We start from the raw sequence: 18321 nt of genomic DNA on the forward strand, positions 1-18321 counted from the left end.
ATGTCATTACCAGCTGTGACCACCGACTTCCAAGCTAAATGTAATGCAATGTAACATAAACACAGCTAGCAGAGCTAACAGTGTTGACCGGAGGAAACGAAAGGTGGGAGTTACACTTTCTTGATGATGCCATCAACGTTATCAGTGGTAACTGGCTGTAACCACTGTATGAGCCCAATGCAGAGCAGTGGTGATTAAATAGCTAGTGGGACACACACACAGGGACTCACATGCACTAATGTCCACGCATGGCTGGCAATCCAGGGGCCATCGTAGCCAGCGGGCCAATTTTAAACGGCCTGCGCCTTGTCTTTCAAAATATACAATATGTGGCATGCCATACAATATCAATCAAGCAACTTCACTTTGCATTTTTTCTGTTCACCTCACAATGGCAGCACTACTATACAGTTTGTAGATGTGCATCAAGCAGGAACTATCTTACTATATAATGACGAAAACTCTGTCTGTGGGTGTGTCTGTCTGTGTGTCTGTTCCATGTTTTTCTCCTCACTGACTTGATCAATCCATATGAAATTTGGCACAGTGGTAGAGGGTCATGGGAGGATGCGAATGAAGCAATATTACATCAGTTGGCCAAAGGGGGGCGCTATAGCAACCAATTTAAATTGCAATCCTTGAATGGGCATATCCCATGCCCCATATGTTGTAGAGACATGAAACTTTGCACAGAGATGTCTCTCCTCATGAGGAACAAATTTGCCTCAAGAACCCATAACTTCCGGCGATATAGATTTTCCGCCATTTTGAATGTTTTGAAAAACACTTAAAATTGATCTCTTCCTAGGAAGTTTGACCGATCTGCATGAAACTCAGTGAACATAATCTAGAGACCAATATCTAAAGTTCCCTCTTGGCAAAAGTTGGAAAACTTACTAAAACTGAGCTTCTATAAGGCAATGAATATTGCGGAGGGCGTGGCTCATCACATAAAGGTGTATAACATCTCAAGGGTTTCACCGATCACCACGTAACTTTGTAGGCATATGACCACACATAATCTGAGGGGACCCCTCCATTATTGACCCCATCAAACAAAATGGGGGCGCTAGAGAGCTAATTTCTTATCTAGGCCTAACCGCCATATTGATTTTTACTAAACTTGGTAGATATGTAGAACAGGACGCCTCAAGGTGACTGGAGAAATTTAACTCTAATTGGCAACTGGGTGGCGCTATAACAACAGAAAAATGCTTAAAATGACTAAAATGTGACCGATCACTGTGGCTCCTCCTGTGGACCAATGTTGTTGGTTTTTTTTTTTCTAATTTTTGGTATGACTAAGTCATGGTATGGTATGCTGTACATAATCACGGAAACTGTCAGTGTGTCATTCTGTCAGTCAGTCATTCTGTCTGTCCCACATTTTTCTACTCACTGACGTTGGTCAATCTATGTGACTGGCATAGATAGAAGGTGACAAAGCTACCAATGGGTATGGACTAGTGCAGGTGTAATTAGTGTGTTTTATAAGCAGGTACACAAGCAAATAAACGGTTACCTAGCAGGAGACATGTTCTGCTCGGTAGCCGGGGTGTGAATCACAAATTTCACAACAGTACAACACAATACAATATTTGCTGGTATCAAAAAGTCCACCACAATATGATTTCAATTCGATTCAGTTCAAGTGCCTGTGACTGATAGGAGACAATATCAGTAATTATCCCCATTATCTTTACCTTGGCTGCTTATCATCGTCTGCCTGGTGCTAGGCCCCTATCACTGTTTGAATGTTTAGGAAGGAGGTGCACCTGGACAGAAATGGTGACACAGACGTGCTGTGGGTATTTCAAAATAAAGTCCACCTGCTGATGAAGATCATGTGACATGACCCAAAGCTCCAGAGCAGCGACTCAGTGAAGGTGAGACTGTTTCTGCAGGAACTTTGAAGCTGCTGTTAAAAACATCCCAATGAAATAAAGGGAATGAATTTCACTTTGATTTTACAAACATCACCAATGAAGACAAATACCCGTTGTGTTCATGTTTTTGTTTTGTCTGCTTTGGAAGCACCACGCTGACTATAATTCATCTTCTGTTTCATATTCAGAAGATTTAATGAGTCTCATTTACAGTCTCATATCCACAGGATCCCTGCCAGACTGAGATATCATTTTCAGCTCTGTTCATACTTCATTTTGATCATTATATATTACGACTAATTTGAAGAAGAGCCCTCAAATTAGTGTGTTTGCATATTTTTAGAGACACAAAAAAAATTACATGCTTATTATCCGCCTAAACTCAAACCAACACAGGCCATTAAAGCCCTCTCTGGTGCAGCTGATTAAGGGGAAAGACACCACCACCACCAATAGCAGGGTTCAAGGGGGTAAAAACAGAGGTGGGCGTGTCTTGGACGCCAGTAGTTGCCGATGAGCCCTCTGAAGGTGTTGTGGGCCTTTCATCGAAACACCAGTGAAGGAGGGACCCACCTGATGACCCCCATAAAATTTTTACCCTCCCTTAACCCCCACCTCCTCTCCTAGCATGGCCAAGTATGCGCAACAACAACTGACCAATTAAACTCCACCTTGATTAGTTAGGTGACTTTTTTCTCCTGGTAGTTTGGTGTCTCCTCCCTCATCAAAATAAGGGAGTAAAGGGAGGTGGGGTGTACGGCTCGATCAGGCGGGGTAGAGTTCAGTCTGCACAGACATCTCTCCTTGGCTCCTTACTTTTCTAGTTCCCTATGCTCTTTCCTAGTTTTCTATCCTTCTAACCTCAACCCTTTTCTCTTTGGCCCTCATTCAGAAACCCCCAGACGTCACTATTATTCCCACTCACAGTCTCAAATATGTGCATCAGGGATTGTAACATCTACTCCTAAAGTGAGCTGAACAGTACCGCATCTGCAGTTGTGTTGCATCTTGTTTGGTTTGTCATCACATTTACACTGCAGTAGAAAAACAGCTTTACATGTGCAGCTCAACACTCCTGAGTATTTTTCTCATGCTGCACACGATGCCACCCACTGACCGAGAGTGGAAAAGCACCCTCTGAGTCCATTTACACACCACACAGGACGAGGCTACTTAAAATGCCTTTATTTCCTATGATTACATTTTGACAACACACAGATATGTCCTGACCACATCCCATATTTTGGTTCCCTTGAGTAGCTCAGTTCTACATAGAGTGATATATGAGTACAAGTTCTGTGGTCTTATTGTTCCCTCTTTTTTTTGGCTGGAAAACATGGATTTTGTACGGAAATAAATCATGCAGTTCACAAAAAGGCACAACTATTGACACACCTCTACAACAAGACAAAAACAAGAGTCAAGAAAGACGTTCAAGCATTTCCCTTGTCTCTGTTGCTCGGAAAGTGAGTGCCCGATGGAGCGTGATGGGACTGTGATCAGGTCTTTGGGTGTTCTGTATCATGGCTATGTTCACGTGAGGGGACTAAAAGAGGAACCGTTACTGAAGCAGCAGGTTGGCAGTATTGCATTGCAAATGTTGTTCTGCACTGTTTATAGCTTGTGAGACCCAGGAAGACGGGGATTTTGTTGCCTGCATTGCAGAAAAGTGACAGACTGGTGTAGTCCATTAACAGAACACCAACAAACGAATACAGGCTCTATTGGTCCTATTGCAAATACACAGAAACAGGAGGCAGAAACTGATGGCAGCTCAAATACACGTAGATGAGAGTGAGAATATTAAATGACCCCAGGAGAGGATGACCTGACACACACTGTAGAAAATGATATGATGTGGCGCTCCTTCACAGTAAGATCTGGATTTAAATTTGACACCACATTTACACCTTTTCCACCAAATTAGCTCGGGATCGTCTGTGCTATTTAGAGAACCAGAACACGTTTCCACCAGTTTTGATCAGAGCCATTGTAATCTGGGATGTATCATCAACGGAAGTAAACAGTGGAAACAAAATGGCGGATCGCATTGATAAGCCTACCTACGAACTTTTGTTCTGCAACTACAGATATTTGTTTCAATCCAAAAATAAGAAACTATTAATGAGACCACTGCACGCTCCTTATTTTTTGATGATTTCTCACTTCACACCTCTTGTTGCCTTCTCCATTCTCTCTTTCTGACGTCTAGAATGTGGCACTGATGTCGTCACAATTTGCACTTTAGGCAAAAAGAAAAACCTGCTACTTTTTGGTTTCAGCCAGAGACCAAAGAACAAATTTATGTCTGGTCAAATTGCTCTTGAATAGTTCAAAATTAGGTGCATGAACCAGAACAGAACCCCGTCCATGTTGATAGTAAAGGGGTAATTGTGGCATCTTCAGAATAGAATATCCAAAAATGATAAATGTGTGTTGTCTCTATAACTCTCAGCCCCTCGACCACAGAGAGACAGCTACATTACACTCTGAAAACATGAACAGTCATGAAGATTACATCCATCTTCATCCACCGCATGCTGTAAATAAAGGTTTTTTTCCAACAGTAAATGACTGAGACTCAAACAAAGCACACAACGTTTACAAATCCCCACATTAGAAACGTCATGGCAGACACAGCACTGACATCTCAGAGCATGCACAAGTGACACAACACCGGCTCATCCTATTGCGATCCATTAGTCAAACTGCGTGTGTTCGCTCGTGAAGTGACATTTGGAATGAAAAGATTATTGATTGCTCAATTACATGAGTGGAGCTCCTTAGGAGGACTGCATCAATAATGTGCAGTGTAATACTTCACAGTACTAATCCAGCAAAGGAATCTTAATAAAAAAATATTGTATAATGAAAAAAACAGTTTAGTTTATATGCTAATTACTGACTAATTCCTAATGTTGTAAAGTATAATCAGACATATCAGAGCAGGCTCATATGAATAGCAATAAGATGAGAAGGTACAGTTCAATGGAGCAAAAAGAGGAAGGAAAAAGGGGCTACAAGTCGATTAAGTTGTCCACTTCATCGACATTTAATAAACTGAGACTTGACACCCATCTGGCAGGAGTAAATGAAGGAAACACTTACGGTACACTGAGATAGAAAATCAAGGAGCCGGCAAATATTCTCCTTTTTTTGAAATATATACAGTTAACTGGTCAGCGACCGACACACACTGTAAAACAGGTGCAAGCAGAAATGAACAGTAATTACATGACTTGTAGCCCGAGCACATCGTAACACTGGATTAAAGCACAAACAAACGATGACAGAAAACCAGACGATCATGCGGTATTATGGCAAACTGAGTGGATTTCTTTTTTTTATACAGCAACCCTGCTTTAATCCTGAGGCGTCAGAGGAGCCCGTGAATCCTAACATGGATTATTCAGACATACATTCAGTCCCATTCAGCAAAAATACATACACTTTGCAGTCAGTGCATACTCTTTTTTACTCCGTTTTATTATCAAAAAATGACACAGAACACAAACACACATACACAATATAATTATGGTTCCTCTTTAAAACATGCTACTATGTACATCATCTCGTCGTGGATACATGCTGAAGCCTATTAACAAATCTGCGCGATGCATAATGTCGACAGTAGGAGGAAGTAGGACTGTGCGTAGACCAATCAGTGTGCTGCTGTTCAGCCTCCTGCAGAATTACTTTTACTTCTGGTGACAAAATGGCCGCCTACAGAGGCAAAGAAAGGCTGTACTGATTTAATTTTATACTTAACTTAAACGCCCAATTATGAAGTTTAACCACTCCTGAACACTAATAACAATTAAATTATAGAATGTAAGTGTTTTACTTCAGAAACCATTCATTCCGAATTTACATGAGCTTTAATTTTCATACATTTTGATTGAAAATGTGTGTGCAAAGTGTCCTTTTATCTGAACTTCTCTTTACTGTTTTATATAAAACACTAAATGTCTCAGAGGTTCCTAACCTTTTTTAGCCTGTTGTACCCCAGCAGCTTGAGTTCCCCTTCATCGACACCAGCCTCCATGTTCCAAAAGTGTTCTTTTGATACATTTTTCACTATTATTTTTCACGCAAGACATGGCAGTTCTGGGCTCCTTCTTTCAGTAGGTTTGGTCAAATTGTCGTTGGCATTACAACCTCTTGCTAGACGTTTCAATCATTTTCTGATGTTAACGAGTTTTCAAACTACTGGTTATTCTTGGAATAGTTATACTCAAGTCAAGTCAAGCCCTGGCTAAAAGCAAAATAAAACAAATAAATAAAACTAAGATCAGCATTACACCAAATTGTGACCGTATTTGTGTCTTTATTTCAAGATGCTAAGATGAGTATAGGAATTCATCTATTTTTCTTTTTATCAAATCATAATTTGATAAAAAAAAAAGAAGCACCACCCCAGGTATAAAGGAAGCTCTATAAGTTCAAACAGGAAGACTTTCTTTATGCGTCATTCATCCACAATTCTCTTTCTCTATCCCATTCCCCCTGTTTCTTCCAATCAGCTGATTATGGGCACTGCTCTTCCAGTTAAACACGATCTGTATCAGATTATTACGCTGCTGCTTTCAATTTTTAAATCTGATCTCCTCTTTGCTGCTGTCAGCTGTCATTTCAGGTGGTGTCGTTGCACCCTACTCCACCCCATTTACCTCCACTCATTGTATCTAGTGCCCAGGTTGGGCTTTAAAGCTTTAAAGACCTCTCCTGATCACATCCATCTCATCACCACCACCAGTATCTAAACTCCTTAGGGGTCTGCTTAAAATATATGATTCATTGAGTTTGGTAGCTCCATTTTTCAAGACTGAATTTGTCATCCTGAATTTGGTGTTTGAAATCCAACTGAATTTGAGCAACTTGAAGATAGTTTAATGTGAGTTTATTTTGTGAATACTGAAAACCATCCTGTTTTAAAAATGTCAAAGTGGGAAATTCAAACCACATAAATGAAGATAGATGGTTCTTCAAGTAAAATAACTCACAGCTATAAATTCAGACGTATTAATCAAGTATTCAGGAGTACTGAAACTTTACAACTAAGTGCTTATAAGAATTAAATCATTGCAGCCTTCCTTTGCCCTGTCCCTGCTCATCAGTCGGACACAATATGTCTGTGATGATGTTTTCACACCACCATGTTGCAGCACTTTGGCTCCAGGTTTACAAAGCTTGTGGCCGATGAGTGAGCTATCCAAACAGCATGAAATACTGCGAGGCATGATACATGCTGGATTCTGCAGCTCTATTTGGTTCAAGCAGAATGGTCCAAGATATGTTTATTGTATTATAATGTTTTCATGTAGCTCTTGCCCTGTTGGGATTTTACAAACCTGCTTTTTTGCACTTCACGCTCTCTTAAAAAGTGCAGCTACATCTTCAAATTCAAACTCTCTATAAAAAAAGACATCTGGTCTTTGATGGGTTTCCTTGTGTTGTTTCACCAGAAATGATTAAGGGTGTGTGGTATGTTTGGTAAACTACAACATTCGTCAAAGAAAGACATGTGATCCCTTTAATGGAAAACAAAAAATGAGTTAGATGGCACTGTTTTTAGGGAAGCAAGAGCAGGATTTAAAGAAAAGCATTGTCATAATTGATATGAACATTATTGATGAGCCTTCCCGTGTCCTTACCTTGTCCACAGATAAGTAAAGTTTTACATCCAAATGGTCAACACAACTCAAGACAGATTCAAGATGGCACATTCACAGTGTCCCTGACTACTTTTGAATGATTTTCCCTTCAAAATAAAACAATGAAGCTTACTGTAATTCTCAAAGTGTCGTATCAGGAAAGGCACCCATGTATTCCTGTCCTACATTAGATCCGTCTGGAGACACAGAGACGTGTGTTGAACCTAAATGCATAGACGTGCCTTCGTGGCAACACAAAACAAGCAGCTTAGATCAGACGACTGTTCCGTATTATTTACCACTGTACTGTATCTCCTTCTCAAATGTGAGCCGGTAAAATGAAGACAATCATTTATGCAGATTACTCTTGAAAATATATTGCAACATGGATCGCTGCATTCAGTGAACTCATTCATTCTCAATTAAATATTTTTGCATTAATACATTTAAACAGACTATGCAGGAAGTAGCCCAACACTACAGTACTTTCTACTGCAAGTTATAGCACACTTATTAGCAAGATACAATACTGGGCGTGGTGTATGCGGAGCAGTGGGGAGCTAAGTAAAGCATGCTCTATAAACTAAACTAAAGCTTTATTTTCCAGCATTGTCTTTCGTTCAGTGTCAGCACCCTAAGAATCAGTTTCTAAGTTTCTTCAAATGAAAGAAAGACCAACAGTCGATCATTCACGAACCAGTCACCCGGTAACTCAACGCCACTCCTCTCAGCATACACTAATGTGTGAAATGTGATGCTTAAAAACAGTTTTTTCTCGACTTAACCATGAATGAGCGGATATTCTAAGATGTCTCTTTTTTGCTGAGCAGGTTTCATGACGAGTTGTCACGTGTTGTTAAGTCATGGGTTTCATGCAAAGTAGGGGACAGGGGTTGGATTTCTGAGTTAGTGCATTAGCTGGTTGGTGGAGCATGTTACTTCTTTGCATTCAAGGACGCCAGCTGACCATCAATATCCTCCTCTGGCTGCAATGGATGCCACTGGGCAATGGGGCGGCGCGGATTAGCCAGCATGTCGGACCAATGCTTCAGACCGAGGCCGGTTGCCTTACTGCCCACGAAGATCTTTCCGATAGCGTCATTTTTACCGATCTTGTCGTAATCGAACACTGTGACCGCCACCAAGATTTTCTAAGAAGGCAACAGGAGAGGATATTTAATTTCTCATAGTTATTAAGTCATCAAAATATGTGGAGAAACACTTTATTTTCTCACAGCCATAATTACCCTACTGAGAAAGAAACAAATATTTGTGTTTGACTGTCACCGTACCTGCATCTGCTCCAGAGGGATTTCAAAGCTGAAGGATTCATTATAGTAAGGGTTTAGAGTGTTCTTCTTCACTGTGGTCTTCTTTTTCTTCAGACGCTTACCACCCTGCAGCAGCTGGATCTTCACATAAGGATCTGCAAACAGCATCGATATGATCAGCAACAGAGACCATGAAGGTAAGTTATTGTACTGCAGTTGCTCCTGATGTTTCTGCAATATCTACGTCCCTTTCATCACGTCTGATATGCGTTTCCATTGTATTGAGTTCCTGATTACTTTCTGTATTGATTTATCCTCAGTTGTGATGTATGTATTTGACCCTGCTGCATTACAACTATTGCTTTTCTCAAGTGTACGCGCATGACAAAGCACAGTCATTATAAACCATTATTCCCTTGATGTCAATGATTTGTTTTAGATTCTAGGGACCAAAATAAACTTAAAACTGAAACTAGCTAAGAAAAAACATTTTAGTAAACTGAAATATAACTAAAAACTAGACTTTAAAAGAAATTAAAACTAATACTAAAATAAAGATATGCAAGAAATATGGCAACACATTTTCATCCCCAACTCATCAAATACCAAAGCTTGGCCTATATGTCCAAAAAAAAAAAAAAAAAAAATTAAAAAATACTCCTGCGTCAGTTTTGGATGTCCAGGGACGATGTGTCAATTTACGCTAATTACATGCGTAGTTTCTTTTCAAAATAAACTTTCATTATTACAGAAAATGTACAGTTTATAATCAGTAAATGCAACAAAGTTAGGAAAAACTTCACTTTTAGTTTTACTTTCTTAGATTTAGGCAACAAAGGATGATGGGTAGGTTTAGAAAAGATATCGTGGTTTGGCTTAAAAAAAGTCCACTTGTTACAATTGTAACATCACGTGACGTACATCACTAGCTTAGTATGCTTCACATACTGGCATACTACGTTATTATTTAAAGAACTCAGTTGACTTTTGGTTTCACATGGGACACAAACAGTGGTCTCCTGGGTGAAAGTCCAGAGCTTGTTTGACCCCTACACCTCCCCTCCCACTTGCCCTATATGGACTTTCTTGCTCCTTATATGACAGGTGATACATGGAATGTCAAAAATGCCGCTGCCTAATGCGTCTCATACCACATTTAAGGGGCCCTACACATACTGCATCTTTAACTGCCTGTAAAAAGCGAGGTCAGGCGCTAGGTGCGTCTCTTGTGCCTTTTTTGTGCCAGCTTTCAAAAGCGCAGCAGCAGGTTGCTATGATAGCCTATTTATCTGAAATCCTGAGTGCACAGTGTGTCGGCTGATTGTCTGTGGGACCAATGTAAAGCTCGGGCAGCCCTGTGCTAAATGATCAACTTCTTTTCCATATTTACCACAGACTGATATTTACAGATGAATGGAAAGATATCTGCTGGCTGTGATTAGTTGGTCCTTGTCACATGACATGTGGTGTGCGCTGCTGTGTTCCAAAAGTTGAACTCAATTTATCTCAGGGCGCAGCCGTTGTGCCATGAAAAATAGGCACTCTGGAGTGAAAGTGCATCACAGCATCTCATTGACAACAATGAATTTGAAGGCGCAATAAACGTGGCATGTGTACAACCCCTAAAGGGGGTCTCTGGGCATCGGTGTCTGATGCAAAATGCCAGTTGGGAGTGAGACTGTGTTGGAATATGATTAGTTTTAGTCTCTGTAAATTTGATCATATTCAAACAAGCATGAGGATGCATTGTTTCATATGTTTACTGAGACTGGAATTTCTCTTTCACTGTGAGTAAACTGTCCTCACAAAATGTTGTTTGTGTTGTAATACTTGTTCTTAACTTCTTAAATCTTGACTGACAAATACCTCCCATAAAAAAAGGAAACTAATAATTAAACTAATAAAAACTAAACTAAAACTAAACATTTTCAAACAATAAAATGAATTGATCAGATCCACTCTGGAAACTAACTACACTAAACTGAATTGAAAGCAAAAATTAATAAAGAAATAAAAAATAAAAACAAATTAAAATTTAATAACTATAATGACTGTGAACCAAAAGTCTTTATCATATAATACTTTCTGAACCTAACCACTTTTTGTACATTAGAACCATTTCATACGTGAAGTGAGCTTTTAAAATGTTTTTGTTTTGCAACACCTTCAAAACCACAGTCCTAGTCAAACACAAATTGAAACCTTGACTGTCACCTGTAGCACCACTCCCAATAAAAGTACAGTAATCTAGATTACCAGATAATCCACAGGCGTCCATCTTCTTCAGGTTCTTGGCCTCCAGGATGCAGACGGTGAGTTTCCCAGCAGTGGGGACGTAACGGAGGGAGATGCAGATGTCTCCGAGTTTCTCAGGCTGAGCAGTCAGCACAGAGAGAAAACAGAAATGACACATATGCTCATCAGCCAACAGCAAAACTGCTTGTTTTAGATGAACATGATGATGGGCTGCAGCAAAATGCTCTCAGATACTGTCTGCTGTATGACCTGCACTTTTACTTTTGAGCTGAAAGTGAAAGATTCTGAACCTCAAATCTTACGGCAACCACTGAGGTGAATGAGATGGGTATTTGAAAAAAAAAAAGGTCAAATGTCTCATGCAATCTCATTACGACATAGTCCCTGATTATTATTGTGAGAAAACTGTGATTCTGATGATAAACAGAATGTTTGAGCACTTTTAGAAAAAAATAAATAAATTTAATAACTGTCTTCTTTAAAAGCATGATTTCTAGAAGTGTAATTCTTAACAGCACCTCCTCTTGATCGGCGCTCTCCAGATCCCGCCACTCCTCGATCGGCCGTCCGAGGTCGATAGTGTTCATGGGAATCTTCACTTCTCCAATGACGTCATGTTTGGAAAATCGGTCGTAGTCATAAACAGACATCACCAGAGTCTTCCCACCGAGCTCCTCGTAGGGGATCTGATGAACAAAGACAAGGTTACGTGGTTTTATATGTTGATATCTCATATGTTTCTCCATTAGTGATTTTATCACAATAAAAGCAAATTAAATCCTCAAATAATAAGTAAATGAAAAGGGCACAGTTGAGGAAATTAGTTTCAGAATGTTAACGTGAAATATTTATCTAGTATGGTCAAGAGGAATTTTGAAAAATTCTCATGAATTTCTTCTGGCAGATTTGTGCAACAAGAGGTTGACTGGAGAAGCTTAAAGTCTCCCTCCAGACATGTTAAAAAAATATGTAAAAAATCTGCTATGATTTATATTTTAGTCAACATGATTTTCCCACATAAAAAAGTTTTAAAAAATCTCTCTGAAAAAGACCTAGAAGTAAATATCTTTTATGTTGTTTGTGTGTTAGCTTGCAGTGGCTGGCAGTGGCAGTTTACATCATAGCTAGCAAACCAGCTTTTCATTTGCGTCACAACCAGCATTGCCCACAACATCACGTTGGCAGGCAATCATTTATGTGTGGCCGCAGCCCAAGACAGCAACTGGCTATTGCACTAGTGACGTAATCTATTTCGTAGGCAACTGGACTTGCTTTAGTTTCTTGAAGACGTTTCACCTCTCATCCAAGAAGCTTCTTCAGTTCTAAATAACTGGTGTGGAGTCGCAGGCTTTAAACTCTGTGTGGGTGTGAACCCTCACAGAGTCAATAAGGTCACATGTGACACATTGACCATCATGTGTGTCTTTAGGGTTAGATGGGTCCAGGTGTGAATGGATGATTAGCTGTCAGAGAAGGGATCTCAGGACTGCACTGTAAGTGGGTGGTAAGTGGTGTCTTAGTACACCTCCACTGTTTAACGATAGTCATTCCAGTCTGACATAGAAGGCTTCTATCACGCCTCTTTCAAACCATCAGTCTTCTCTGCCAAGATGTGCACTTTGCTGTCCTCAAAGGAGTGTCCCTTCTCCTTTAGATGTAAATGGACGGCTGAGTCTTGACCCGAGGAGCTGGCTCTCCTGTGCTCTGCCATGCGCTTGTGGAGTGGTTGTTTTGTTTCCCCAATGTAAAATCAGGGCATTCCTGGCTGCACTGAACTGCATACACTGCAGTTACTTCAAGAAACTCAAGTAAATTCAGTTACCTATGATATAGCATTTACGATTACCACGACCTGGATTACTAAGAATCTTCACCAACACTGGGGACATAGCTAATCTAACTCTAATCTATCTTCCCGGTGTACGTTGAATCATTAGCCCCTTTTACACTGGCAGATTTTCCGCGAATGTTGGGTTGTTTTGCCGACAAGCTGCGAGCATTTAGACACACAGAGCCGGATTGGCAAGTTGATCCAAGGTGACCAATTTTCCGCCTCGTAGGGTAGTCATATTGGCTGTTGAAGACTTGTGGGAGGAGCTGTTGATGACGCCTCACGTACGACCCGCTGGCGGTGGATAAACAGGAAACAGCTGATAGCAGGAATTAGCAAGCAGCTAGTACCAAGAGGGAAACGCAGACCTGACAGACACTGTAAAGATGAGCAACTGGGGAGACAAGGAATTGCGCGCCCTCCTTGTACTCGCAAACAAAGAGGTTATTAACCGTCAGATGACAAGGACGGTGAGGAACAGGCCGACTTACGAGAGAATTGCTGAAGGACTGACCAGCCGCGGCTTCCCTCCCACGTCACTGTTTACGTCACACTGAGCTACACGTTTTGTTACTTGCTCACGCCCCCCATTGCCCCGAAAAAGGTGCATTCTGTATAAACAAAAGTAGGTAGGCGGCATTTTGCCGAACTCCCCGATTTTGTTTTTATACTGCCAATGCTAAAAAAAGACTGATTGGGCTTTCCTGCAAATTTGCACAATTCCTATCTAAAAGAGGCTACTGACTGTATCTAAAGATCTTCATGTACCATCTATGGTTTGAATCTCAAATTTCAGGGAAGTGCTCAGACATTGCTCTCTTAAGGAGAGGGATGTGAAAACGGGAGCGTATCTATGTTTCCCGGGTTCTATGTTCCCCGCTTACACAAAAAAGGTTCTATGTTTCCCGCTCAACCAAGCGGGAACTTTAAGTCAAAGTCTGACATTTTAAGGAATGTTCATGGTGGGGTTTTTTTTAGCTATGGTGAAAAATCAGTGAATGGGTGAATACTTAAAAGCTGACAAAATAAAACAAACTTTTTATTTAAAGAAAAAGAAAAGCTAAATATTAGAAAAGCTAACATGCTCTAACTGACTGAAACAATCTTAAATGAAGATGTAGATAAGTCTTTATGCTTCCATCCCTTGCAGACACCGTCTAGACTAATAAAAAACCTCTCATGTTCAAAAGAAGTCAAACTCAAATGAACCATCACAGTAAAACACTAAATGTGGCAATGAACCTCTCTTCAGCTCTGTTTGGGAGAAGAAATAAGATGGGGTTTTTTGCTGCTGCAAATTTGCAGGCAGGCTGAGCTTCCAGCGAGACCCAGAGCCACTTGTAAACTCTCTGCGGGGTTTATTAGCCAGGACAGGAAAGAGCAGCATGTACTGTCAGCTGCACAGACCACTGAGAACACACATCTGAGACACACACACTCTTAGGGACACGCTGGCAGCTGGTTGTAGGAGGATAATTTCTGCAGCTCATTTTATATAAAACACAAACATCCTCACTATCTTCTATAAAAGTTTGTATGTATGTATGTCTCTCTTTCTGTTTATAGCTGCATTGATACAAATCAAAGCAGTGCAGACTAACGCAGGATGCTCACCTGTTCTGCACCAAATTCTTCAACAATAGACGCACACACTGATAAGACTTACCTTAAATACAAATGTCTCATTGAAGACAGGGTTCAGTGTTTTCTTGTGGACTTTGGTGTCATACTTCTTCTTCTTGTCAGGCAGGAGCAGGACTTTAACGTAAGGATCGGAGGTTCCACCTGAGTCCATGGATATGAGGTCCGCAGCTTGAAGGATGCCGACTGTGAGCTGTGTGCAGAGGAGGCCGTGGGCAGAGAGTCGGGGATATGAAACAGAATTTTATCATGCAAAGAGAAAATGTCATTTGTGTCAGGGTCACTGCTGCAGAGATTGGTTATGTAACATTATCTGACAACAAGCCTCACAATCAATCTCCCTAAATTTCGTGCTCCACTGCAGATGTTTCAAATGTCAGAGGGTTTTCTTCAAAGTGACATGACTGTCGCGTTTTGATTTTCCTGTTCTATAAGATGTATGTATGTTCAAGCTAGTTAAAGCTTAGAGACAGATAAAACAATCTCTGCTCTGTTTTATGTTGACTTCATTTAAGACACTTCGTCTTTGATTCGCCACTCAAAGCCTCATTAATTCATGTCATATACTACCACTGTGTCCATATGCTGCTGAGAGCATTACAGTAATGACGTTAAGGTTACTGAATCTTTGACAAATCTGTTCCCTTTTCCCTGAGCCGGCATTATTGTAAAACTATACATCACGTATCTAGATTTTCAGGTATTTTTAATGAGAGGTTGGGACATTTCCAGCTGTGTTTGTAGCGACTAAAGCAGGTGTCTTTAACAAGAGATCAGGACATTTCCAGCTGTGTTTGTTGCTACAGGAGCAGGTATTTTTAATGAGATGTGGCAATATTTCCAGCTGTGTTTGTTGTGACTAAAGCAGGTGTTTTTTAATGAGATGTCAGGACATTTCCAGTTGTGTTAGTAGTTAGGAAAGCAAGAATTTGAAACGAGAGTTTGGGACATTTCCAGTCGTGTCTGTATTGACGAAACCGAGTATTTTCAACAAAAGGTTGGGACATTTTGAGACATGTTTGTGGAAACAAAAGCAGGTATTTTTAATGGGAGGTTGGGACATTTCCAGCTGTGTTTGTAATGACAAATGTGGGTACTTTTAGACAAGAGGTCAGGACATTTCGAACTAGAAAAGCACTCAGAAAGTGCAGACTTCCGACAAGTAAGTGATATTCCCTCTCCCTCTGCATCATATTTTGCAGCCTGCATCACAATTAGGTTATGTGCATCACTATTATTATTAGGTTATATATGCCTTCACCATGGAGACACTGTGGTGTGTTTATTTCGTTTTTATTTTGTACCAACACAGAATATAATGGGTTTTTTTTTGTATTTTTCACTTTCTTTTTTTCCAACACAGAACATTAATTTCAACTTTAGAATTACAACATTTAGCAAGCAGAACAAGACGTGCTTTCCAGCCACCAGACAGCGTTATTTTTACCGTCTTACTTGTTGCTGAGGCTGTCAGACCATAGACTTTATTTATTATTTTATCGTTCATAACATTTTGAGTTATTTTGCAGACAAACAAACAAACAGACAAACAGACCAACGCCGACGAAAACATAACCTCCTTGGCAGAGGTAACTATAATTGTAGCTCAGAAACTGGTCTGATAGAAGGTCTTTGATTTGCCACTCAAAGCCTCATTAATTCATGTCATATACTACCATTGTGTCCATATGCTGCTGAAAGCATTACAGTAATGACAATAAGATTACTGAATCTTTGACAAATCTGTTCTCTTTTCCCTGAGCCAGCATTATTGTAAAACTATACATCACGTATCTAGATTTTCAGGTATTTTTAATGAGAGGTTGGGACATTTCCAGCTGTGTTTGTAATAACAAAAGTGGGTACTTTTAGACAAGAGGTGAGGACATTTCGAGCTATGTTTGTAGCTCAGAAACTGGTATTTTTAACAGAAGGTCAGGACATTTTCAGCCATGTTTGTGGGGACAAAAGCTAGTACTTTGAACAAGAGGTTGGGACATTTCCAGCCTTTAGTGTAGCTACAAAAGCTGGTGTTTTTAAAGGGAGGCCGGTACATTTCCAGCCATGTTTGTAGTGAGGAAAGCAGGTGCTTTGTTATGAGAGTTTGGGACATTTCTAGCCATTTCTGTAGCAATAAAAGCAGGTATTTTTTAAGCAGAGGTGGGGACATTTTAAAGTCATGTTTATGGCAACAAAAGCTGGTGTTTTCAAATGATAGCGTGGGACATTTTTAGCCATGTTTGTTGTGACAAAGGTGTGTGCTTTTTGACAAGAGTTTGGGACATTTCTAGCCATGTTTACAGCGATGAAAGCAGTTATTTTTTAACGACAGTTTGTGACACATCCAGTCATGTTTGTGGCAACCAGTGTATTTTAAGCCAAAACATGTTTTCTTAACACTAAGCAGGTTGTTGTTGTTTTTTGCCTAAACCTAACCGAACGTTTCCCACAGCATTGTCACAACACAAACCTGAAAATCAAAATGTAAAGTTTTAACATATCTGCTACATATGAAACTTACAAATGTGACATATGTGTGGTTTGAAGAAACATTCAGTGCCACTATATATTCTGGCGACTGGTTGCTTTATGTATGGTAAGTTATGCTAACTGGCTGCTAACTGTACCTTCATATTTAGCCTACAGACATGAAAATGTATTCATATTTTTATTTTTTTTTCTCAGCAAGAAATCTAATCAGTTTATTCCCTAAAATGTTGAACTATATCTTTAGATACTGAATTTTTTTGAATGTAGACAGGGTATAAAACATAAAATGTTAGACATCAATTAGACATTACACATCTGAAGTTGTTCAGTGCTTCAAAAATACAAATATTTCTTTTAAAGCTTGATAATATATGTAATGTAATTTCAAGTGCCAAACAACCACAGACCTTTGCATTCTCAAAGTCATAATCTATAGAGTACTGCAGCTTCCCCAGTTTCTCTTGTTCTTTCTCCTCTTCCTCTTTCTCCTCCTCTGTCAGTCCGGTCTCTCCCTCGTCATCATCCTCGTCGTCCTGGTGTATCTGTGGTGTGAAGGTAACGAGACAGAACAGGGTGTTACAGGTCAGAGGGGTGAAGGGTCAGACTACAGGGCTCCCCATGACAGCCAGCATGCCACAGACACTGGAGCTCCAGGAGTTTTTACGTGGGAGATACATGTTTTTGGTTACTGCTTACCTGCACAGCACCTGATGATAATAACCAGGGATGTGTCATTTTAAAAGTGAGAAATCTCTACTGGTAACATATAAATACATGTTTATACTCCTGCACACCTTGTCCTCTCAGGGTTTTTAGGATCACTGGGCAATTCCTTCGACATGCTTGTGCAGTTCAGTGACAGCCAGAGTCAGTGGAGGCTTTGCATGCTAGTTCCACTAAGAGGGGTGATAAATGCAACAGTTTTCCAATGAAATCAGGTATTAGCATAGTTTGCTTGTTTGTCAAAGGGCTTTGACTTCACCGAATGGAGGAGGAGATAAATGTTTAAATAAAAACCCCTAAGGAACTAGCTCACAACAGCAAATGCCAATGCATACTAAAAATGATAAAAGGCAAATACTCAGTGCAAGGAGCTGGCTTTCAAATAACCTTTTCAAAACCTACATTCACAACTTTGATATTTCACAATAAAATCCAGAACTTTTTTTAACCTTCATGCCTCGTTTCACCTCTAAATTTCTGTGGCACCAAAAAAAAAAAAAAAAACAAGCTTCTCTTCTCTTATTACAATAAATGGTGTAGGATTAAAGGGCACAGCCAGCTATTTGAAT

General features: G+C 40.0%; 1 protein-coding gene across 4 annotated transcripts in view; it reads right to left on the reverse strand.

The window, feature by feature from the left end:
• Positions 1–3060: 3060 nt before the first annotated feature.
• Positions 3061–18321, reverse strand: part of LOC125886992 (synaptotagmin-2-like) — a 63640-nt gene continuing 48379 nt past the window's right edge. For all 4 annotated transcript variants that reach the window (XM_049573432.1, XM_049573449.1, XM_049573458.1 and 1 more), the window contains 6 exons: positions 17437–17571; positions 14565–14732; positions 11586–11753; positions 11068–11185; positions 8833–8966; positions 3061–8691 (listed from right to left, as the gene is read on the reverse strand). In XM_049573432.1, coding sequence (XP_049429389.1) covers positions 8476–8691; positions 8833–8966; positions 11068–11185; positions 11586–11753; positions 14565–14732; positions 17437–17571 — 939 coding nt within the window. In that variant the 3' untranslated portion in view covers positions 3061–8475. The remainder of the gene's footprint in view (positions 8692–8832; positions 8967–11067; positions 11186–11585; positions 11754–14564; positions 14733–17436; positions 17572–18321) is intronic.

Source organism: Epinephelus fuscoguttatus, linkage group LG1, assembly GCF_011397635.1.
Source record: "Epinephelus fuscoguttatus linkage group LG1, E.fuscoguttatus.final_Chr_v1".
NCBI classification, from domain to species: domain Eukaryota; kingdom Metazoa; phylum Chordata; class Actinopteri; order Perciformes; family Serranidae; genus Epinephelus; species Epinephelus fuscoguttatus.